The sequence below is a fragment of the Aythya fuligula genome, chromosome W, assembly GCF_009819795.1.
Source record: "Aythya fuligula isolate bAytFul2 chromosome W, bAytFul2.pri, whole genome shotgun sequence".
NCBI lineage: Eukaryota > Metazoa > Chordata > Aves > Anseriformes > Anatidae > Aythya > Aythya fuligula.
The window spans coordinates 6,924,234-6,949,303 of record NC_045594.1 but is presented as its reverse complement, the minus strand read 5'-3'; the positions used below and the strand labels follow the sequence as shown (position 1 = coordinate 6,949,303).

At 41.4% G+C, this 25,070-nt stretch overlaps 1 protein-coding gene across 1 annotated transcript; it reads right to left on the bottom strand.

Annotated features, from left to right (window-relative positions):
• Positions 1–2,286: 2,286 nt before the first annotated feature.
• On the bottom strand, positions 2,287–24,832 carry LOC116501283 (Golgi phosphoprotein 3-like). The gene is made up of 3 exons (XM_032206801.1): positions 24,638–24,832; positions 7,098–7,212; positions 2,287–2,955 (listed from the first exon to the last, which is right to left on the bottom strand). The coding sequence occupies exons 1-3, from the start codon at positions 24,830–24,832 to the stop codon at positions 2,531–2,533; spliced, it is 735 nt and encodes a 244-aa protein (XP_032062692.1). The 3' UTR covers positions 2,287–2,530.
• Positions 24,833–25,070: the final 238 nt, after the last annotated feature.

Below are 25,070 nucleotides of genomic sequence, written 5' to 3'. Positions count from 1 at the left end.
CAACACAAAGCCTTTGAAAAGCTGAAGATAAGAAATGCCTTCTGACTCAGGAGGAGAAGCTTCTGTAGAAACAGAAGAAAAGCTGGCTTTTAAGACAGTGGAAAGGATAGGGAAAGAAATGCTGATTTAGTAGGATTTTTCCCCCCACTACCTCTCCAAACTGTTTGCTGTTTCTACTTTTTATTTTTTTCCTCTCAAACCTTTTGGTACCTGGTCTTCTCGCTCCGCTCCGCTCTCTTTCTTGGTGACTTCCTCTTTTGTGCTCAGAAACAATGTGTACTAACTTTGAACCTCAGATGTTTCTACTCTTGCCTTTTTATTACTAAGCTTTTCATTGCCTTCAGTTTTAGAGTCAATTTGAGCTTAAATCTATTGCCTCATCTTCAGAGTTGCTTTCACCTCTTCTCTGATTTCCTACTGATGCTTCAGGGAACCTCCCCTTCTTCAACAAATATCTTTGTCTACACTAGCTGCCTTGGTGGTTGAACTAAAGCAGCTGGCTTTCTGATCCAGCTTACATGATGTGATTTGTTAAGATGAACAGAAGCTGATGCTAATTTACACTGAAACTTCTCTTTGCTTGTTTCCAAAGCAAGCTATTGTCCATGCAGCAGGGAGGACTTAGAGCTGAGTATCATGACTTTTACCAGAGTTCTCTAATGTAAGAAGATCTTGTTCCTGAGTCAGTGCTCTAAAGACTTGCTATCTCCTTACTCAAGCTTTTCGTGTAGTAAGGTCATATACAAGATTAATTCTCCATTTTGGGCTATCTGCTTGTTGAAAAGAGGGTAAGTTTGTGTTGCAGCGCTAAAAAGCATCTTTTCTAGTGGGGCATTTATTTTTACGGAAGTTGTAGACAAATTATTTTGAAGGCTGATTCACTTCTATAAAGCAATAAGTAGGTGTGGTGGTTTTACTCGGGTGGGCAGCCGAGTTCCACCACGGCCACTCTCTCACTCCCCCCTCCTCAAAGGGGAAGGGAGAGAAAATACGATGAAAAGGGCTCAAGGGTTGAGATAAGGACAGGGAGATCACTCAACAATTATTGCGACGGGCAAAACGGACTCAGAGTAGGGAGATAGTAAGATTTATTGCCTATTACTAACAAGCTAGAGAAGTGAGAAACAAAAGAAAGAAACCAAAAATGCCTTCCCCCATCCGCCCACTTCCACCTCCTCCCCCCGAGTGGTGCAGGGGAATGGGGGTTGCAGTCAGTCTGTAGCGCTTCATCTCTGCTACTCCTTGGTCACTCTTGTCCCCTGCTCCAGTGTGGGGTTCCTCCCACGGGATGCAGTCCTTCCTAAACTAATCCTGTGTGGGCTTCCCACAGGCAGCAGCTCTTCAAGAACTGCTCCATATATGGGTCCGTACCATGGGGTCCATTCATCAGGAGCACACTGCTCCAACCTGGGTCCCCCACGGGCAGCAGCTCCTGATAGGTCACCTGCTCCTGTGTGGGCTCCTCTCCACGGGCTACAAGTCTGTCCTGGAATCTGCTCTGGCGGGGGTCCTCCACAGGCCACAACCTCCTTCAGGGCAGGTCCACCTGCTCCACCATGATCTCCTCCATGGGCTGCAGCATGGAATCCTGCTCCACCGTGGTACTCCATGGGCTGCAGGGGGACAGCCTGCTTCACCATGGTCCTCACCACATGCCGCAGGGGACTTCTGCTCCGGCGCCTGGAGCACCTCCTCCCCCTCCTTCTTCACTGAACTTGGAGCCTGCAAGGCTGTTTCTCACTCCTCTCTATCTCCCAGCTGCTGTTCCCCCGTAGATTATTTTTTTCCCTGTTTTAAATATGCTCTCACAGAGGCACAAAAGATATTGCTTATTAGCCTGGTTCTAGCCAGCGGCGGGGCCCTTATCTAACATGGGGCAGCTTCTGGATTCTTAAGCAAAATCTGTACGCACAATAAATTACATTATATATTACAGAGGTTCATGTTTGTAAAATTTATGGGGTTTTACAGGAACTATTGACAAAGCTGTTAAATGGAATTTCTGCTTTTAAAGTAATTTTGTCAGATATAATTGAAACAACATTTGTGTATAAAATGCCCTGACAGACACTTCGACATGGAGCTTTGGTGATTTTTTAAAAAGACCCTTTTTGATCTGTTATGAATTGTACTGCAGAAGTATTGAGGCATGCACACATCTGTGTCAGCTGAGACTAGTGATCCAATTGCATGCACGTTTCCTCGAGGTGCTTTCCATGTTAAACCACTTCAATAACAATAAGATGAAAAACAGAGTAACAAATATTTCAGATAACTCAAATTTAAAAGGAAATGGAAAGCCAATATGGCAGTAAAACCTTTTTCTGTTGTTTTAAATGGGAAGGTCTCTTGTACCAACAGAATCCTGTATACAGATGCACAGAGAAAGAAGGAATACACCACTTATAATTCCATTAAACAAAAGCCAATTCATGTGAGAAGGTACAAATTACAGAAAACATGAATAGCCAATAGAAGAGAAACAATTGGTTTACATGAAAGAAAAGAGAACACTGCAGTCTGATTGCAGTTATTTTGTGAAAGCTGCTACAACAGCCCACAGAACCTCATTCGTGTTGGCTTTCATACATTCAACCTCAGGGTCTAAATCCAGAAGCTGCCGCATTCTCTTTGTCGCTAAATCATACTGCTCATCCAAAAGGGGGGCAAAAGCGTTCTCCAGAACATCTGAAGCATGGGCTAAATAAACGAGTGCCAACAAGCGCTTGTCCATGCGGTGGGGGTCATTCACCCATTTGTCAAGAACTGCTTCTTGAACCTTCTTGATGAGGCGCTGTTTGATATTGTTGTTGGTGAGAGGGTGCGTAGTCATGTCAAAAAGAAGGAAGTTCTGTTTCTCTGTTGTCAGTACACCTTTTTCCACTAGATTTTTAGCTAACCGTTCACGGACATTTCGTAACTGGTAGTGCAACTTTAATGGGTTCCATGTTTCACCTAAAAAAAAAAGCAAACAAAAAAGCCAACAGTCAGGCAAAATCTAAGCTGTACTACTACAGCAATTTTTTCCTCTCCCGTGGCGCAGAATGAGCTGTCAAATTCATATAGCTGACTATTACAGTAAGTTAGCGCGCTCATGTCACCATTTCTCTGATCTCTGACCCATCTAGATACATGCGTAGAGACTGAGACCACGTGAGCATCTCTGAGGAGTTTCACTGTGCATTTAAAGTTGGGATGAAACACTAGCTAAGCCATGTCTTGAGCAAAGATATGACAAACAAGCACTTCTGTACTGAAGAAAAATTAGCCATGAAGACATTTTTTTTTTTAAACAGTAACCATAAAAATGAAAATTAAAAAAGTTTTAAAAAGCATCTCCTCCAGCCTTGTCTGCTCAGTCTTTGTCAATTCAGGGACTGGAAAAATCACAGAATCATTTAGGTTGGAAGAGACCTCCAAGATCACCTAGTCCAACCTCTGACCTAACACTAACCAGTCCTCCACCAAACCATATCAAAGTCTAAACGTCTTTTAAAGACCTCCAGGGATGGTGCCTCAACCACTTCCCTGGGCAGCCTATTCCAATGCCTAACAACCCTTTCAGTAAAGAAGTTCTTCCTAAGATCCGACCTAAACCTCCCCTGGAACAACTTTAGCCCATTCCCCCTCATCCTTTCGCCAGGCACGTGGGAGAATAGACCAATCTCCACCTTGCTACAGCCTCCTTTAAGGTACCTGTAGAGTGCGATAAGGTTGCCCCTGAGCCTCCTCTTCTCCAGGCTAAACAATCCCAGCTCCCTCAGCCGCTCCTTGTAAGACTTATAAGCATCATTGCTATTCTTTCTGTCACAAAGGCAAGCTAATGCACACCTATCCCATATGCTCTCCTCATTTCTCTTATTGTGGTGGTTTTACCGTGCTGGGCAGCTAAACCCCACAACCGCTCTCTCACTCCCCCTCTTTTAGATGAGGAGAGGGAGAAGTAAAGCAAAGAACAACTCACGGGTTGAGATAAGGATAATTTAATTAAAGGGAAATAATAATAATAATTAAAGATTATTATGAACAATTTAACTAAAGGGAAATAAAAAGGGAAAGGGGAAAAGGGAGGGGGAAAGGGAAAAATAAAAAGAAGGGAGGAAAACAAACAAATAAAATAAATGAAGGCTATGTGGAAGTGCAGAAGAAAGAAATTACTCTCTACTTCCCACAAATGAGCGATGATTGACCACGTCCTTGAAGCCGGGCCTCAACGCACGCAGCCGGTGTTCGGGAGGAGGACCGACGTTTTCCCAACAAGAGCCCACCCCTCCCCTCTTCTTCCTGTTTCCACCTTTTATTGCTGAGTGTGACATCACATGGTATGAAATATCCCTTTGATTGGTTTAGGTCAGCTGCCCTAGTGATGTTTCTCTCCTCACTTTTTGCCCACCCCCTAGGAGGGTTAGAGAGAGGCCCGGTCCCGTGCCAGCACTGCTCAGCAGTAGACACAACACTGGTGTGATACCACTGCTGTTCCAGCTACAAGTGCAGAGTACAGCACTGTATGGGCTGCTGCCGGGAAAGATAACATTCCAGCCAGACCCAGTACACTTATTTCTTCAGTTTTATGCTCTTCTTTCCACTTCTGCTCCCTCCAAGGTGAAACAGACATGCACCATGTGAGTGTGGGTGGATGGATGTACAGAAGAGCACTCGTGTTGAGAAGGGCTTTGATGTTTCTATGAAAACTATTTCTAATGCTTTGTTATGGCAGGACAAATGGGCACTTCAGAGCACATGTATGCACTTAAAGGAATTTTAAAAGCACAAAATAATACACCAGCAGCTACTGATAAAGCTGAAGTTGTTAAGCACTGAGAAATCCTTCTTTGATTAGAAGTTTACTTCAGCTAAAGTTTTTAGGTCCAGCTTAACTCAGTATTTACTTTAAGTATTAAAATCTCCTCCTGATATTAAACAGCCTATGCGCTTTAAGAAGCAAGGGAAGAAACAGCATTAAGTATTTCTTATGTAGAAGTGTTTTTTCCATAAACAATATGACAACTTCTATAGCAACTTGTATCTTAGAAAGCTTTTTTTTTTTTTTTTTTTTTTTTAAATCTTTGGTTATCTTTTAATAATACTACTTAAAACAAAAACAAAACAAAACAAACAAAAAAAACCCCACAGATTAATTTAAGGTTTCACTCATTGCAATGGAAGGTGGCATACTGCATCTAAGTAACAGCCAGGTTAAGTACACAAATGAGGTAACACCAACTGCATAGTGAGAGGTAAAGAATCTACCTAGGCCTGAACTATGTAAGTCCCTATAGGTCCTACACCTCATTGAGGTGTGATTTCCCAGCTTGACCACAAATGAAACTATCATATGCCAGCCACCACCTCCCCCAGAAAAGGCAGTCTCCTTATAGTGTTTCACATAGTAGAGGTTATTTCCTAGATGCTTCTAAATTTGTCAGGTGAATGCATCTATATGATAATAAAAATCAGTACTGTGGTGACACCTTGTGACCAATCTCCACCATTACACAGATGTAACATTTATTTCATCTGCAGGAAGACCTGACATTTTGATCCAAACTTCTATATTCCCTATGCTTGTTTCCCTTAGAGGTGATCTTATAAACAAGAACAGCCTGGAAAATATAGCCTCAAATGTCCATACAAATATTTCTGTGATGGCTTTGAACTTGTGTGTACTGGACCTTTAAGCAGTATTCTTTGCGTCTCTGATAATTATGGCTGGAATAGCTATTTTCCAGGATCCACCCCTAAAGTAAAACTCTAAAAGAATTTACAGAAAGAAAAAAAAAATCTTCACAGGGCAGTTCTCTTAACCATGGGAAATGCAAAGAACCCTAATGCCATCAAAGAACTAGTAATTAAATACCCATGGGCAATTAAAAAGGATTGATCCCCACTAAACCATATCCCTAAGCTCTACATCTAAACGTCTTTTAAAGACTTCCAGGGATGGTGACTCCACCACTTCCCTGGGCAGCCTGTTCCAGTGTCTAACAACCCTTTCGGTAAAGAAGTTCTTCCTAACATCTAACCTAAAACTCCCCTGGCGCAACTTTAGCCCATTCCCCCTCGTCCTGTCACCAGGCACGTGGGAAAACAGGCCAACCCCCACCTCACTACAGCCTCCCTTGAGGTATCTGTAGAGAGCGATAAGGTCACCCCTGAGCCTCCTTTTCTCCAGGCTGAACAAGCCCAGCTCCCTCAGCCGCTCCTCGTAGGACTTGTTCTCCAGGCCCCTCACCAGCTTTGTCGCCCTTCTCTGGACCCGCTCAAGCACCTCGATGTCCTTCTTGTAGCGAGGGGCTCAATCACTCAATAGTGATTCTCTCCGCACTACTGCTCATGCACCTGAAGTACAGCTCTGATCTACTCCAGGGAAGCTGCATTTTGTGTTTTGTAAAAACAGCCAAACCTTGGTGATACATTTTGGCTACAGAAAAAATAATGCTTTTGGCCACTGATCTCTTCAGTTTAATTTATGTAGTTTAATTTATTTCAGTTTACTTTCCTTTACAGAAAAAGCTGCGCACAAAGTGCTCATCTTGAAGCCTTTGTTTTGAACAACTAGAAATACATATATATTCAACATATATTCTAATGTTATTACATTTCTCTAGTTCATGGAAAAACAGAACTCTCTATTGTTTCTTTATGATTGATGGCTGAATTTTCACCCTCAATTTTTACATAGGAACAGTGAGCTCTTTATCTTCTTTCCTCATCAAAAAGCTCTGAATACTGAATCCATGTGATTATACTCTAAACTTTACTACCCCTCATTTCCAGTTACAGAGGAAGGCAGTTATACGCCTCAAGGGCACAGTCCTGATTCACTTCAGATTCAGCAGAAGACATCTCTTCCATAGAGTTGATATGTTCTGACACTTCAATCTAGATCCTTTCAGTACCAACTTAAGTCAAAAGAAACAGTTACTTATGTTTGATTAAAGACTACAATCAGCAAGAGACTGCTCTAAAGGACAGACTAATTACATTTTTGCATAATTTCTTCTCCAAAGTCTTGCAGTGTAATCTCTAGCGATGCCATATTGAGTGGTATCACTAGAGATTACAAAAAAAGCAAATATGTTATGTCCAAGGCTTACCACTAAGCAGTTCAATCCAATTTTGTACTGTTTCAGGAGGTTGGGTCTCCTTTATGTGTTTCAGAGCTTCATCAAGCAGAACATCCCCTGTAGAAGTATCTGACTTGCAAATCACCTATGACAGAACGAAACACAGCATTTTCACTTAGTTCATATGCCATAAACATCCAACAATAAAAAACAGGAAAATTAACTAAACTTATAGCATTCATAAATGCTTAACTCTTTGTTTATATATACATATTTTTAAGGAAGATAATCCACTGACCTGACTAGGTCCTTCATTTCTTCCTCAAAACAAAGTACACTACAGCGTTAAACTGATCTCTGATGGCACTCTATTTTACTGCTTCAAATCAATTTATTTAAAATACTGCAGTTAAACAATTAGGCCACATGAAACTGAGAAATCAGTTAGGAACTGGAAAAAAACAGGAAAACTGGTCAATACACCATCTGTAAGTTTTTCAGCTCTGAAAAACATGCTGACCAGCAATATTACGTTCCATTCACTAACAGTTCATATATATTAAGCAAAATCTGTACGTACAATAAATGATATTATATATTACAGGGGTTTATGTTTCCATTTAATAAATTCTAAAATGATTTATTTGACTTATTTCCCCAAGAGAGCACAGGAGAAAGAAAATCATTCACAGGAATGTAATAAAACTTAAGAACTTGAGTAACTGCTTGTTTACCAGTACAAGCAGTTATATAAACCATGTACAAATACCTTTTTTTTTTTTTTTTTTTTTTTCCTCTTGGTTAGAAAGAGGACACAGAATCACAGAATCGTCTAGGTTGGAAGAGACCTCCAAGATCACCTAGTCCAACCTCTGACCTAATACTAACCAGTCCTCCACTAAACGATATCCAACCTAAACCTCCCCTGGAGCAATTTTAGCCCGTCCCCCCTCATCCTTTCACCAGGCAAATGGGAGAATAGACCAATCCCCACCTCGCTACAGCCTCCTTTCAGGTACCTGTAGAGAGCAATAAGGTCACCCCTGAGCCTCCTTTTCTCCAGGCTGAACAAGCCCAGCTCCCTCAGCCGCTCCTCATAAGACTTGTTCTCCAGACCCCTCACCAGCTTCATCGCCCTTCTCTGGACTCGCTTGAGCACCTCGATGTCCTCTTTGTAGCAAGGGGCCCAAAACTGAACACAGTACTCGAGGTGCGGCCTCACCAGAGCCAAGTACAGAGGGACAATCACTTCCCTAGACCTGCTGGCCACACTGCTTCTTATCCAAGCCAGGAGGCTGCTGGCCTTCTTGGCCACCTGAGCACACTGCTGGCTCATATTCAGCCGACTATCAACCAATACTCCCAGGTCCTTCTCCACTAGGCAGCTTTCCAGCCACTCATCTCCCAGCCTGTAGCACTGCTTGGGGTTATTGCACCCCAGGTGCAGGACCCGGCACTTGGCCTTGGTGAACTTCATACAGTTGGCCTCAGCCCATCGGTCCAGCCTATCCAGATCCTCCTGCAGAGCCTTCCTACCCTCAAGTACATCGACACACACACCTAACTTGGTGTCATCTGCGAACTTACTGAGGGTGCACTTGATCCCCTCATCCAGATCATCGATAAAGATATTAAAGAGGACTGGCCCCAGTACTGAGCCCTGGGGGACGCCACTAGTGACCGGCCTCCAAATGGATTTGACTCCATTCACCACGACTCTTTGGCCCGGCTACCCAGCCAGTTTCTATCCCAACGAAGCATACACCAGTCAAAGCCATGAGCAGCCAGTTTCTTGAGGAGAATGCTGTGGGAAACGGTGTCAAAAGCCTTGCTGAAGTCAAGGTAGACCACATCCACAGCCTTTTCCTCATCCACTAATTATTCGGCGGTCTATAACAGACCCCCACCAGGATGCTTGGCTTGTTGACAACAGCACCAAGCTAAAAACTTATGGATTTAATTAGCCCAAGTCAATATAGTTTAATTGTAAAAAGGACACAGCCCCAAAAAGAAAACACTGTTTCTTTAGGAAAAGTATAATTACTACAGCACCAAAGCTGCTTATGAAAATAATGATTAAAACTGGCAATTCAAGTTGTTTGATAAGTTATCTTTTTACCTGATGCCTATAAAGTGCTAACAGGAAACAAAGAAAAAAACTTAACCACATCAAAACAACTCCAGAAATAGAGAAGCAGTAGGTAGAAAGTCTTATTTTTTAGTAAAGCTTCCCAGTAATCAGAAAGATGCTTGTTACCAGTCAGTAAAAGCTTTAAGTTTTCCATTGAAATACATCCCAAGTTTAATTCTGTAGTTCTAATAATTCTTGCTACAAATAGAAGAACGTATTCTCATAGGGTCTGTAGATAACACTGAACAGAAATGAGTTGCAGTGATAGGACAGCTTTGTAATGGCAAGGTGAACCTTAACTGGCGATGCGTCCAAGTATGAGATGAAATCAGAAAAAAATGCAAAGTATTACAGTCAGAGTGAAAAACAAGGAACAAATATGAAAGATATAATAAATGACTGCATAATCAGAATGGCAGAAAAAACATTAATAGTAATTCTAGCAGTAAAATAAAAACCAAATGAATTAACAAAAGGCAAGTCTTTTGACAAAGGGAAAATTTCATTCTAAGCTATATTAACAGGAAAGTTGTAGGAAAGATCTTAGTGAATACCTAGCAGGTTATAGCTAGAATATTATGTCCATTTTAGATAGTGTATATAAAGCATATGGGGTCCCGATGGGATGCATCCACGTGTGCTAAGGGAGTTGGTAGAGGTGATTGCTGAACCGCTCTCTATCATCTTTGAAAGGTCCTGGAGAACAGGAGAGGTGCCTGAAGATTGGAGGATAGCCAGTGTCACTCCAGTCTTCAAGAAGGGCAAGAAGGAAGATCCGGGAAACTACAGGCCAGTCAGTCTCACCTCTGTCCCTGGAAAGGTGTTGGAACAGCTTGTTCTGGATGCCATCTCCAAGCAATTGGAAGAGAAGAAGGTTACGAGTAGTCAGCATGGATTCACCAAGGGGAAGTCGTGCTTGACCAACCTCGTTGCCTTCTATGATGGCACCACCAGCTGGGTAGGTGAGGGGAGAGCCGTGGATGTCATCTACCTTGACTTTAACAAGGCATTTCATACTGTCTCCCATGACATCCTGCTAGCAAAGCTGAGAAAGTGTGGGATAGAGGAGTGGACAGTAAGGTGGGTTGAGAACTAGCTGACTGGCCGAGCTCAGAGGGTGGTGATTGGAGGAGCAGAGTCTGGCTAGAGGCCTGTGACTAGCGGTGTTCCCCAGGGGTCGGTGCTGGGTCCGGTCTTGTTAAACATCTTCATTGACGACCTTGATGAGGAAATAGTGTCTGCCCTCAGCAGACACAAAGCTGGGAGGAGTGGCTGACATGCCAGAAGGCTGTGGTGCCATTCAGCGAGACCTGAACAGGCTGGAGAGATGGGCAGGAAGAAACCAAATGAGGTTTAACAAGAGCAAGTGTAGAGTCCTGCACCTGGGAAGGAACAACCCGAAGTATCAGTACAGGCTGGGGGATGACCTGCTGGAGAGGAGCTCTGAGGGTCCTGGTGGACAACAGGTTGACCATGAGCCAGCACTGTGCCCTCATGGCCAAGAGGGCTAATGGGATCCTGGCGTGCATTAAAAGGAGTGTGGCCAGCAGGTCAAGGGAGGTGATCCTCCCCCTCTACTCTGCCCTGGGCAGGCCTCACCTGGAGTACTGTGTCCACTTCTGGGCTCCCCAGTACAAAAAAAGACAAGGATCTCCTGGAAAGAGTCCAGCGGAGGGCCACAAAGATGATATGGTGCCTGGAGCATCTTCCCTATGAGGAAAGGCTGAGAGACCTGGGTCTGTTCAGCCTGGAGAAAAGAAGACTGGATCTCATTAATGTGTATAAATACCTGAGGTGTGGGAGACAGAGGGATTTGGCCAACCTCTTTTCAGTGGTCTGTGGGGACAGGACAAGGAGTAATGGCCACAAGATAGAGCACAGGAAGTTCCGCACCAACATGCGAAAGAACTTCTTCACGGTGAGAGTGACAGAGCACTGGAACAGGCTGCCCAGGGAGGTTGTGGAGTCTCCTTCTCTGGAGATATTTAAGGCCCGTCTGAACACCTACCTGGGCATCCTACTCTAAGGAACCTGCTTTGGCAGGGGATTGGACCCGATGATCTTTCGAGGTCCCTTCCAACCCCTTCAGTTCTGTGATTCTGTGCTCCTGTGATTTTAGATAGTGTATATAAAGCACTAAAATTTAAAACTTTATTAAATCAGCAAGAATGAAACAGTCAGCAATGACAGGTTAAAAAGAACTAGGTTTGATCAGATATAAAAATAAAGCATGTAAAATATTTTTGCAAAGTTGATAGCAATCAGGAGTTTAGAATTTTAGTCCAGACAATCCCTACTTGAAACTAAACACACAGAACGACACATTAACTTTATGATTTACAAGCTTGTAGTGTAACTTCACTCAAAAACTTCATTAACCACATTATAAGGATATATAATATTTTCCAGTTTTATACCAATTTTTCTGAACTTTTGGAAGTTTCTATTCTTTAATTATACATTAGTATATTTCAAGTTGGGTTTTTGGTTGCTAAATTTGGCTCTATTAATACCCACCTTTCATGTATTCCTTTAATAAATAGCCAAAAAACGCCCAACAATTTTATCTTTACTTCTTCTAAAAACTGACATTCCAGCAAAATTTTAGTTTCTTTGAAGTGTCCCATATGATTAATTTCACAGTAACCTTAGTTATAGTGGATAGTTCCAGCCTCCTGAAGCTGGTAACCTATTACTACTCACCATCTCACTAACAGATAAGATGCAAAGTCAAGTTATTGGCTTGTTTTGTTAAAAACAACCACCACCACACATACACCCCTCACTGAAGAGACATAACCCAGACTTCAGAGCATTTTTGAAGAAAAAAAAAAAAAAAAAAGATTTAAAAAGTTTAGAAAACAGCTTTCCTTGCTTATTTGGGGTTAAAATATTTTTACTGCCACTACAAGGAAGTTTAAGAAGTTAGTTTGAATATAATCCATGATGACAATCTGAGCCTCAATACACAGGCACTTAGAGCAAAGACCTATAAGGAGCATAGACTCTTCCATTCAACTCAGTCAGGACTCCATAAGCTCCTGTGAAGCCACAAAACATGGAGATTTTGTCTCCAAGTTTACCATTCTCTGAAGCCAGGCAATAAAGCACTGTTTCTTATACTATGCTACAGTGAACATTCACTGTACAGATTCTTCCAATTATCCTTCCCCTGAAACAAAAGTATTTTGATTTATACTTCTCAATATTTCTTTTCCCCCTCCCTTTCTCAGCACATGGAGACAGGCAATAATGGGAGCTCAGCCACCTCTCTCCTATATTCACAGATCTGCTCTTTCTTGGACAAGGATTTATTGATCAATGTCTCTTGGTTAATTAAAGCACAAGAAGAGTAGGAAATTGAGTGGGTCGGGCATCTTGTGAATTGAATCATCACAGAAGACTAAGTATCCTCAAGGGGAATATTTTCATTTTTTTAATAGATGAGTTAAGATAGAGAAAGAAGCTAATAGCCTGGTTCTTCAGATATGATGATCCTTAGCTCTATTAAGGAAGCCTTTCTTTATCCCAATTTTTCAGCTGTTTATCACGTAATAGCTTTGCCTGGTATCTGACTGCTAAGAACATTTCAATTATACAGAGTATTTAATTTGCATTTTCCACAATGAAGCTCTGCAATTAGGCAATGCTAAAAATGAAGTACCTCATGCATTGACTTTTTGAGTAAACTCTTTATAATTTAGTTTTAATAATAATTATGAGAAAAAAATCACTCATGCACGAATCACTCAGAATTATCAATTATAAAATACTGAAGTTAATCCACCAATGATTTGTTGAGATTTCTTTTCTTTCAAAAAACTGTAATTATTGGTTTTGCTTTCTGACATAGTAAGGAAGCCATTTTCTATCTTCAATAACCACTAGTCTTAGAAATTGCTTTATTTACATACAAACCTCGGCTTTCATTTGTTTCCAGCAGTGGTACCATCAGTAGATACAACTCCAAAACAATGCAGTGATTATATACTCTCAAGCCAAATTTACAAGGATGTTGCAACATAAAAACACATCCTACTGACTTTCAGAATTTTTACTGAAGCTCATCAAGTCCGTCTGCCAGTTTCTCCATCTCATTTGTCTCCAGCATTCAAGCATGTTTATATATCTGCACTACTGACCAAAGAACTAGTTCTATCCTCCTCTTCTTCTCAGCTATTGCTTGTACCACACCTGATGACAAAACCAAGAAAATGATCTAAATAAAAATTTAATGGATCAGATACGTGAATTAGTTTTCAGCCAGAGTAATTACCTGACAAGGCTCCACAAACAGTAGTAAAAACTAAAGAGAGACTCCAAAAATAATAAGCTTCCTTGCAAAGACAGAACTGCTGTCTTTGCTGCTGTGAGGAATGTTTTAACAATTCGTGTCCATAAAGAACAATTCTGTTTGAAATGTTTGAATCCTGTCTGCCTCTGGGCCCTGCACTGGCAATTCAATGCTTGAACCGCAGCTGCAGTGTGTCCCAGTCTCCCCCTCATTCCTCATTCTAGCCAATTTATCACTTCTTAAATTTATGAACCTGTTTGCTTTTGTTATTCTGGACTTCTATTTCTAACACTGCTATAGATGTGTCTGTGAATGGCTGGGGAAGAATGTTTTAATTACCCGTGTGTCTGGGAGTTTCAGAACAACTGATAACAACTAGTGACTGTTATGGGATACTATGTGGATCTTTGGTATCTGGTTAGGGGGGGGCCGAGAAAGAAGCTGAAAGGCGGCTGGGAGACAAGATTTGAAGAAGGTGTTTTGAAGAGGGTGTTCTGTAAACTTGGGATGGTGCCCAGTAAGTACAAAGGGGAAGAGGAAGACTGCGAGCCTTCAGCATGGAAGACCCCTAGAGACCCCCAGAAGAGACCTCAGAGGAGACTGCGCATGCTCCAGTAGGAGGGACTGCACCCCGGAAGCTAATTTTAATAATCTATTTTTTTTAGAAGTAGTAATGAATATGTATTAGTCTAGGAGCATAAAAATCAGTTGCTTGATGTAATTGGTGTGCATCCTGGTGGAGCGGAGACTCCTGGTGCACCCAGCGCTGTTTGCTTACCTCTATTCCTTTATATCCTTTAATAAATCCTATTTTTCATTTAATTCTAATTTGAATCCTGAGCCATTTATAACAATTTGGGGGCTCGTCCGGGATGGCTATAGTTCCTGAATTCTGATTTACTCTAGGAGGGGCGCCCCACCATTTGGTGGCTCCTGTTTGAGTCAGATCAGGACTAATGCCATCCTGAACCTGAATAAAGGTAAGCAAAGAATTTTGATTTTTTTTGAGCTCCCTTGCCGGCTGTGTTTTTGTGCCCGTAATTCTGCGTGCGAAGATCCGGACGAAGACGACAGGGTCGTTTGGATACCGTCTGGTTGGGTTCCGGTGTCCGGGATCGAACCGGACGAAGACGACAGTCGTTTGGATACCGTCTGGTTCGATCCCAGACGAAGACGCTTGTGGATACCGTCCGGTTGGACTCTGGACGAAGACGACTGATTCGTAAGATACCGTCCGGTTGGGTAAAGGTATGGTTGCCTGTGTTTGTGTGTGAGAGTGTAACTGAGGCTTCTAAAGTCTGAAGCGTAGAAGTCTTTTTTGTTTTCTCACTGGTTCTAATCTCCTGTTGGGGGGGCTGGGCTGGTGAATGGAGTGATACGTGGGTGGGTGATAGGTCCTAAGCCCCCTGCAAGACACTCTCACTGGAGGCAACCAAGGGCTGTGGGAATTGCCACTAGTAAAATTCCCAGATGGGTCAGATAAAATCAAAGACCAAGGACCAGAAAGGGAGCGAAATACCAGATATACCACCAGAAAGTCCATTAGGAATAATGATTGGAAATTGGAACAATAGGGGCCCCAGAAAAGGAAAAAATAAATTAAAATTGGTTCATTACTGTATGATAGAATGGCCAAAAAAACCTTTAAGACCGTGTGTTTTCTGGCCTGTTTTTGGATCGTTTGATGATTGGATTTGTCAGGCTTTGAATATATATGTTAATTCAAAAGAGCCTTTCTGTCAGGAAGAAAGTGAGTATGCAGAATTGTGGATTGGGACTCCACGTCCAGCCTCAATATTAGCACTAAAAACAAATGAGGATTCTGGAGGGGAGGAAAAGCAGGAAAAAAGAAAGAATGATGAATGGGAGCCGCTGGATAATTTACCACCACCACCACCACCTCTGGGTCCTAATAACACACTCCCGGCTCTCCCGGCTCCCCCTCCTCCCCCTCTGGTAATCTCTCCGGCAGTGCAGCCATGGTCCCTGCCTCCACCACAAACAGCACCAGAATTAGACCTGCCTCCGGCTGCATGCACAAGAAGTAAGACTGCCGTACCTGAAGAAACCTCTCTATATCCATTAAGAGAAGTACCCCTTGGAGGCAATCAGGGAGGATTTGGGTTCGTGGCAGTCCCTTTAAATACCACAGAGGTGAGATCTTTTAGGAAAGAAATGGGGACTCTGTTAAATGACCCCCTCGGAGTAGCCGAAAGACTAGATCAATTCCTGGGTCCTAACACTTATACCTGGGAAGAAATACAATCCATTTTAGCAATCTTATTTACTGTTGAGGAAAGGGGAATGATTAGGCAAGCTGGAATGAGGATTTGGGAAAGACAAAATCAAGCTGGACCCCCAGGAGATCAAAAATGGCCAAATGTGGATCCCCACTGGGATCACCAGCAACCCCAGGGAAGACAAAACATGAGAGATTTGAGAACAATGATTATACAAGGGATCAGAGAAGCGGTTCCACGAGGAAAAAACATTAATAAAACATTCAATGAACAACAAAGAAAAGAGGAATCTCCAACAGAATGGTTGGAGAGATTAAAGAAAAGTTTACAAATGTATTCGGGGATCGATCCGAATACAGCAATTGGAACCGCACTCCTTAGAACACAATTCGTAGCCAAATCCTGGGTGGACATAAGAAAGAAATTGGAAAAGTTAGAAAATTGGCAAGAGAGAGGATTAGAAGAGTTACTTAGAGAAGCGCAAAAAGTATATGTCAGGAGAGATGAGGAAAAACAAAAAACAAAAGCCAAGATCTTTGTAGCAGCAGTAAAAGAAAGTCAGAAAAAGCCCTTGTTAGGAGAGAGGGAGAAGAGAAGAAGTATAGAAGAAACCCCTAGAGGCCAGCCTTCTCAAGGGAATTCAGCGATCCCCGCTTGTTACTATTGTCAAAAAAGAGGACATTTACAGAAGAATTGTCGTAAGCGGGAACAAGACGAGAAAATGTTTAAAGAAGAATAGGGGTGTCAGGGGCTATATCTTCTGGGGACTTCAACATCAACAGAGCCCTTGATAAAACTATTAATTGGTCCCCATAAAGAAGAAGTACTATTTTTAGTAGATACAGGAGCTGAAAGATCCACTATTCAAAAGCTCCCAGAGGGAATAAAAGAAGGGAAGAGTTATACGTCTGTAATAGGGGCAAGAGGGGAGCCCTTTAAGGTTCCTGTTTTAAAAGATGTGGAAATAGAAACTGATCAAAAGATTTGTCTTAATGATTTACTTTTGCTTCCTGAAGCGGGGTACAATTTACTAGGAAGGGATTTGATTTTAAAATTGAACTTAAGCATTCAGAGTCAAGGGGATAAGTTGCAAATCAAATTATACACTTTAACCCAAAAAGATGAAGAAGTTATTAACCCTTTAGTGTGGTATAAGGAGGAAGAAATTGGAAAAATGGAAATGGACCCCATAAATGTTCAGATAATGGATCCACATCGTCCTATTCGAATTAAACAATATCCTATACCAATGGAGGGTCGAAGGGGATTAAAACCTATAGTTGATAGACTTTTGGAGGAAGGGACTTTAGAACCGTGTATGTCACCTCATAATACACCCATCCTCCCTGTGAAGAAATCGGATGGGTCATACAGACTGGTACAGGATCTGAGAGCTGTAAATCAGCGAACAATCACTAAATTCCCTGTGGTAGCAAATCCTTACACCCTGCTGAGTCATGTCTCTCCCAAATATACTTGGTATAGTGTAATAGATCTGAAAGATGCTTTTTGGACCTGTCCTTTAGATGAAAATTCCAGGGATTACTTTGCTTTCGAGTGGGAAGACCCGGAGACAGGACGAAAACAACAATTAAGGTGGACTGTGCTACCACAAGGGTTTACTGAGTCACCGAATCTATTTGGACAAACTTTGGAAAAAGTTCTACAAGATTTTACATTACCTGGGGAGGTAAAGTTATTGCAATATGTGGATGATTTGTTAATAGCTGGAGAGACTGAAGAAGGAACCCGAAAAGCCACTATTAATTTGTTAAATTTTCTGGGGGAAAAGGGATTAAAAGTGTCCCGATCAAAGTTACAATTTGTGGAACAGGAGGTAAAATACTTAGGACACTGGTTAAGCAGGGGAGAAAAGAAATTGGATCCTGACAGGGTATCTGGGATCCTCTCCTTAAGACCCCCACAAACTAAAAAGGAAATTCGGCAAGTATTGGGATTATTAGGATATTGTAGACCGTGGCTTGAAAGCTACAGTGAAAAAGTTAAATTTTTATATGAAAAACTAATTGATAATCGATTCAAGTGGTCCACAGAAGATGATCAAAAATTTGAAGAAATAAAAAAAGCATTAATACAAGCACCTGTATTAAGTCTCCCAGATCTAGAGAAACCCTTTTATCTTTTTGTGAACACATCAAACCAGACAGCATATGGAGTCCTTACTCAAGATTGGGCAGGAATTAAAAAACCTGTGGGGTATTGTTCCAAATTACTTGATCCAGTAAGTAGGGGGTGGCCTGCTTGTCTTCAAGCCTTGGTTGCTACAGCATTATTGATAGAAGAAGTGAGAAAGATTACTTTTAGTGCTCCCTTAAAAGTGTATACTCCACACAATGTCAGAAGTGTCCTACAACAGAGAGCGGAGAAATGGTTAACAGACAGCCGGATCCTAAAGTATGAAGCTATACTAATTGACTCCCCTGATTTAGAATTGAAGGTAACCTCTGCTCAGAGCCCAGCACAATTTTTATTTGGAAAACCCTCAGAGGAACTACAACATAATTGTTTGGAGGTAATCGAGACCCAGACTAAAGTGAGACCCGATTTGAGAGATACTGAATTAGAAAAGGGAGAGATACTATTCATAGATGGTTCCTCTCGAGTAGTAGAGGGAAAAAGAAAAACAGGGTATGCCATAATTAATAAACACCTGGAATCTGTGGAATCAGGCCCCCTGAGTCCATCATGGTCAGCTCAGGCTTGTGAGCTGTATGCCCTATACAGGGCCCTGGAACTATTAAAGGGAAAAAGTGGAACTATATATACAGATTCTAAATATGCATATGGAGTGGTTCACACCTTTGGAAAAATTTGGGAGGAAAGAGGTTTAATTAATACTCAAGGGAAGAATCTTATACATCAAGAATTAATAAGGAAAATTTTAAAAGCTTTAAGGGAACCTAAAGAAATAGCAGTAGTACATGTAAGAGGGCACCAGAAAGGATTGGAATACCACACTAGGGGAAATAATCTAGCAGATAAAGAAGCTCAGGAAGCAGCTTTAAGAATTCAGGCTGCTAAAATTAATATAGTACAGGAAGAAGTAAGACAAGAAGAAGAAAAACAAGAAGAAGAAAAGAAGTTTACTCCTGAAGAACAAACAAAACTGGAGAAAATAGGTGCTAAATTAGAACAAGGAAAATGGACATTGCCAGATGGACGAGAAATGTTACCAAAAGCTTATGCAAGACAAATATTGGAACGTTTGCATACCCAAACACACTGGGGTACAAGAGCATTAAGTAATCACTTACTTAAACAATTTGGTTGTATAGGGGTTTTTGAAATAGCAAAGCAAATCACACAAGGTTGTTTAACTTGTCAGAAAATAAATAAGAAAATATTTCGACAGGCGGCAGCGGGAGGAAGAAAAACAGCATATCGGCCTTTTGAGAGAGTACAAGTTGATTTTACTGAATTGCCTAAAGTAGGGAGAATCAAGTATTTATTGGTAATTGTTGACCATTTAACACAATGGGTGGAAGCTTATCCTGTGGCACGAGCTACGGCGCAAACGGTGACAAAAATTTTATTGGAACATCTGATACCTAGATATGGGATAATCCAGTACATTGATTCTGACCAAGGCACACACTTTACTTCTAAAATAATAAAATTATTATGTCAATCATTAGGTATTCAGTGGGAGTATCATACTCCATGGCACCCACAAAGCTCAGGGAAAGTAGAGAGAATGAATCAAACAATAAAACAGCAATTGGCTAAATTGATGATTGAGACACAATTGCCCTGGACTCGATGTTTACCATTGGCACTTTTAAACATAAGAACTAAATCACACAGTGAGACTGGATTATCACCATATGAAATGTTATACGGTATGCCTTACTCACAGGGAATGCCCCTGGGGGATAATGTAGTTGAGGATCGAAGTATCCAGAAATATATAATTACTATTGGGAAGAGGTTGCAAGAACTAAGAGAAATTGGAATACTGGTTCAGACACCACCTTTAGGGTTTACCATCCATCAAATACAACCAGGGGATAAGGTCTTAATAAAAACTTGGAAAGAAGAATCCTTACAACCCCGGTGGGAGGGACCGTATCTTGTTTTACTTACCACTGAAACAGCTGTGAGAACAGCAGAAAGGGGTTGGACCCATGCATCCAGAGTGAAAGGACCAATAAATACCCAAAACCTGGAAGGTTGAGTCCGCTCCTGGGGAACTAATGTTCCGGAAATAGGGCCTGCTCTGCATGAAATACCAGAAGAAAGGGACAAGCCTGCAATGAAGAAAGGGGAGAAGGCAAGACCGGGGCAGGACTCTCCACTGCGGTGTGTATAGTGTGTATAGTCTACCGAGGGAGGCAACCCCTACGGGTATTGACTGCCGAGTGTGAGGGCCTCGACCGGACTTCTCCCGCACTGAAATCAAGCTGTCCCAGAAAAAGAAACAAGCGAGCAGACGAAAAATGTATGTATGTAGTAAGAGTTTTTTTTTTTAACCTATTGTAATTAGTTTTCCAGGAGCTGAACCACCCTCGAAGGCTGAACAGTGACACCAGTTTAAGTAGATTCTGGAAGTGGATCCAACCCCTTGATTGAGGACATTTCTCACACCCCTACATACCCCCCCCGGACGACGTAGAAGGATGAGAAGAATGCTATACTTCCTGGTATTATTCTTACAAGGGCAATTGAGCCATGGGAATAACTTTTTTATTCTGGGGGAGGAAGTGGCTAAGACTTTTAATCTTAGCAATTGCTGGGTTTGTGGGGGACCAAGAGGAGCTGAAAGTTGGCCTTGGGTAGCTGGCCCAGTTGAACCTAAATGGTGGGTTAGTAATTTAAGTGAAGTTCATAATGGAACACAATTCTGGAAAGAGGAAGAAGGCCCGTGGCAATTGTATTCATCAGAAAAAGGTATATATTGTTTAAACAGAACAGGGACAGTAAAGGTGGGAGAAAGCATTTGTAAATGGACTCTGTCCCCTGGATATGAATGTACTGATCCTGAATGTAGACCTATAAACTGTACAGCAAGTAAAGGAAAATGGAATGCTACACATGTCCAGCTGAAAAATGGGACTTGGCTGAAATGCTCATCTAAGGAATTCTTTGGACCTGGGTGTAAAGCCATGGCAAGAGCACAATCAAAAGGACAATTCGATGTTCAAATCTTGAGTTGTCAGCGTGATAACACCACTAGGGAACAGCATGTGGTAAAAATCTATCGCTGGAGGTGGCAAAATGAGAACGGGACGCAAGTGTTTTTTAAACATTTCTGGTCAGCCAATAATATGACAAGTCGTGAAGGAGAAATTAGCTGTAATTGTGAGTGGGAATCTAGTGTAGGGGCTTGGAAGTGTATATATACGAGTATTAAGGAAGCAAACATTGTAACGGGGCCACTTGGTAACGAGAACACCTTGTATTTTCATGCCCCAAGGAATAGAAAAAACTGGGATGGTCCTTTTCCAAATGGGACGTGGGCTTTAAAAGGACATTATTGGATATGTGGCAAACGGGCCTATAAAAGGTTACCAAAAGATTGGTCAGGAATATGCTACGTGGGATACATAAGACCTTTATTCTTTTTATTATCTCAAATACAAGGGAATCACTTAGGAGTAAAATTATATGATGATTTCAATAGGGAGAAACGATATATTGATACCTCTTTAGCTGGAGGTAGTGCTCAAAAATGGAGAGAAAATGAATGGCCCCCTGAAAGAATCATACAGTATTATGGACCAGCTACATGGAATCCGAATGAAGTAATATCTGGAGCTCGAGAACCTATTTATAATTTGAATCGCATAATTAGGTTACAAGCAGTTCTCGAAATAATAACTAATCAAACAGCAACAGCTCTGGATCTCCTAGCTGACCAATCTACCCAGATGAGGAATGCTATTTTCCAACATAGAATGGTCTTGGACTATTTACTAGCAGAAGAAGGGGGTGTGTGTGGTAAACTAAATTATTCTAATTGTTGTTTACAAATTGATGATAATGGGAAAGTAGTTAAAAAGATAACCAAGGAAATTAGAAAATTAGCCCACGTCCCAACACAAACCTGGAAGGATATGGAATGGGATTTATTTTCATGGCTGCCTGGTGGACCATGGGCTAAAAGGGTGTTATTTTTATTATTATGTGGTATAATGACATTATTATTTGTACCTTGTATGATACCTTGTCTTACACTATTAATACGCCGGGTGATAAATAGTACATTGGTAATAACTTCATTAAAAAAAGAAGGGAATATGTCAATTATGATGCTTAAGAATTGGACCCTCCAAGAACAAACTGATGAAATCCAATTATTAATAACAGAAGAGACACGAATTGGGGATATTGAAAAGAAGATAAGGGATTGTGAGGAATGTTTTAACAATTCGTGTCCATAAAGAACAATTCTGTTTGAAATGTTTGAATCCTGTCTGCCTCTGGGCCCTGCACTGGCAATTCAATGCTTGAACCGCAGCTGCAGTGTGTCCCAGTCTCCCCCTCATTCCTCATTCTAGCCAATTTATCACTTCTTAAATTTATGAACCTGTTTGCTTTTGTTATTCTGGACTTCTATTTCTAACACTGCTATAGATGTGTCTGTGAATGGCTGGGGAAGAATGTTTTAATTACCCGTGTGTCTGGGAGTTTCAGAACAACTGATAACAACTAGTGACTGTTATGGGATACTATGTGGATCTTTGGTATCTGGTTAGGGGGGGGCCGAGAAAGAAGCTGAAAGGCGGCTGGGAGACAAGATTTGAAGAAGGTGTTTTGAAGAGGGTGTTCCGTAAACTTGGGATGGTGCCCAGTAAGTACAAAGGGGAAGAGGAAGACTGCGAGCCTTCAGCATGGAAGACCCCTAGAGACCCCCAGAAGAGACCTCAGAGGAGACTGCGCATGCTCCAGTAGGAGGGACTGCACCCCGGAAGCTAATTTTAATAATCTATTTTTTTTAGAAGTAGTAATGAATATGTATTAGTCTAGGAGCATAAAAATCAGTTGCTTGATGTAATTGGTGTGCATCCTGGTGGAGCGGAGACTCCTGGTGCACCCAGCGCTGTTTGCTTACCTCTATTCCTTTATATCCTTTAATAAATCCTATTTTTCATTTAATTCTAATTTGAATCCTGAGCCATTTATAACACTGCTGAAGCTCCACACCTCACTGAATTGCAACCTTGTATACAACTAAACAGCTCATTCCATTCACTAACCATGGTACTTGGCTTTGTTTTTTTTTCTGTGAATTAAAGCGAGCAAAGCCTGCAAGCTTGTACCAAAGGAGGGTGGAGGTGGACACTTGGTAGAGTTCAGGCACATAAATCTACTAAACATGGGAACAAGACTGCAATTTCATATTAAACAATGCAAGACTTTACATAAAATGAGAAAAGACACATGAGAATGACTTCTAAACTGAGAGGTAGGGTAGGACAGAAGAAACATCATAGATATCAATAGTTAGGGATTTTACTTGCATGAAATTCTGTAAGCAGAAATCAATCTTCATTTGAATTTTATATTGTCTTTTTCATAGAATGCTCCTGCCTGCAAAAATCTCTAGATTTTCTTACAACAAAAAGAACAAAGCATTGAATACTAGTTAGATTTAGCTCTCCTTAAAGCAGCCAAAAAAAAAAAAAAAAAGAACACAGACAGACCCACCCCTAAAAATCACATGATAAAATTTTAAAAGAGGAACGGGAGGCAGACAAGAATTTGGTTTGTATGCTGTAGTAAAGATATGCATGGTTATTTCTCCATTTTCCTTAAAAAAAAAAAAAAAAAAAATAGAAAAGGCAGTTAAAGCTTCAGGTAGACAGACCTGACAAGGTTTGCATAGAAAGAAAATAGCTGTTAAAGAACATTCCTGAATGCCTAAGGAGCCAAAAGCCTGAATATGCTTAAATGAAGCTAAAAGAAGCAGGTGCCGTTTGCCAGAACAGAGGTTCAATTCTTTGGAGGAGAAGGAAGCTGGAAGAAGATTAGGGAATTTGGAAGTGTTCCTTTAAAAAAAAAAAAAAAATCAGCAAAGCATAATATTGACGGGGAAACAGGCTGTGAAAGAGGATTTCCTTGTGGTGGATAGAAATATTTGACCACGTATTCAATAAACTTATTTTACAAGTAACCACTAATGCTGATGAAGTAGAAATTCAAACAGTATGACTTTTCAAACAGTAGAATTCAAACTATGACTTCGCACATTTTGTACTAAGGAAAAAAAAAAAACGACAGCAAAATCAATAAATTAAAGCTTCAAATCTTCATCCTAACTCAATAAAGAACCTTAAAACTTTGCTCATCTTAAAGGTCAGCGAGTACAATCAATTTAACACACCAGTCATGCACTTTACCTAGAGTTTTGCGTTCTCAGGGGCCCAAGGTACAAGGATGTTTCCTTCCTACGCACTGCAAAGCATACCATGCAGAGGATACTGTGTACACCAGCACTAACTGGTGGCTTGCAGGATACATCTGTCTTGCTGTCAGTTAGCTGTCCATCTCAGCCCCAGCTCACATCTCACCGACACTGCAAAAGCCAGTTCCTTCGACAGATTGCAACTGGTGCTGCTGGAACCCAGCAGCAACTGCTATCACTGCACCCTGGCCACAGCCACAGCCAGATGATTGCAAAAGGCTCCCAACAGCAGCAGGAACACATCAAGAGAACAAACAGGAACTGAGAACAAGTACAGAAAATTTTACAAGACCTTTCAACTCACCACTGAAACAGTTTAGATAATAACTGTGCCTGTAACGTAAGTCACTACTCAGAATCTAACCCCATTTATAGGAAAAGAAAAAAAAATGTTTTACCTTAAAACTCACTGTTACTTGTAACTACTGCATTGCAAGAACACGATGCAAAAGCAAATATGAACACATTCCTCCCACTTACCTTTCTTGTCAATAGACTTTTGCGCCTAATTCCGCAAGCCTCTAGCTGAAGACGCCCTCGCAATGCCAATTCGATTAACATGCAGCCACGCAAACCTGAGGAGATGCAATCATTCCAAAATGAAGTGTAACCCTGAGAAGATGAAAAGACAGTAAGATACTTCCACCTCCACCTGAAAACAAATAGAAGAATCATAGAACCATTAAGGTTGGAAAAGATCTCCAAGATCATCTGGTCCAACCATTCCCCCACCACCAATATCACCCACTAAGCACCATGTTCAACCTTTCCTTAAACACCCCCAGGGACGGTGACTCCACCACCTCCCTGGGCAACCCATTCCTATGCCTGACCACTCTTTCTGAGAAGAAATGCCTCCCAATTTCCAACCTAAACCTCCCCTGGGCAACTTGAGGCCATTCCCTCTAGTCCT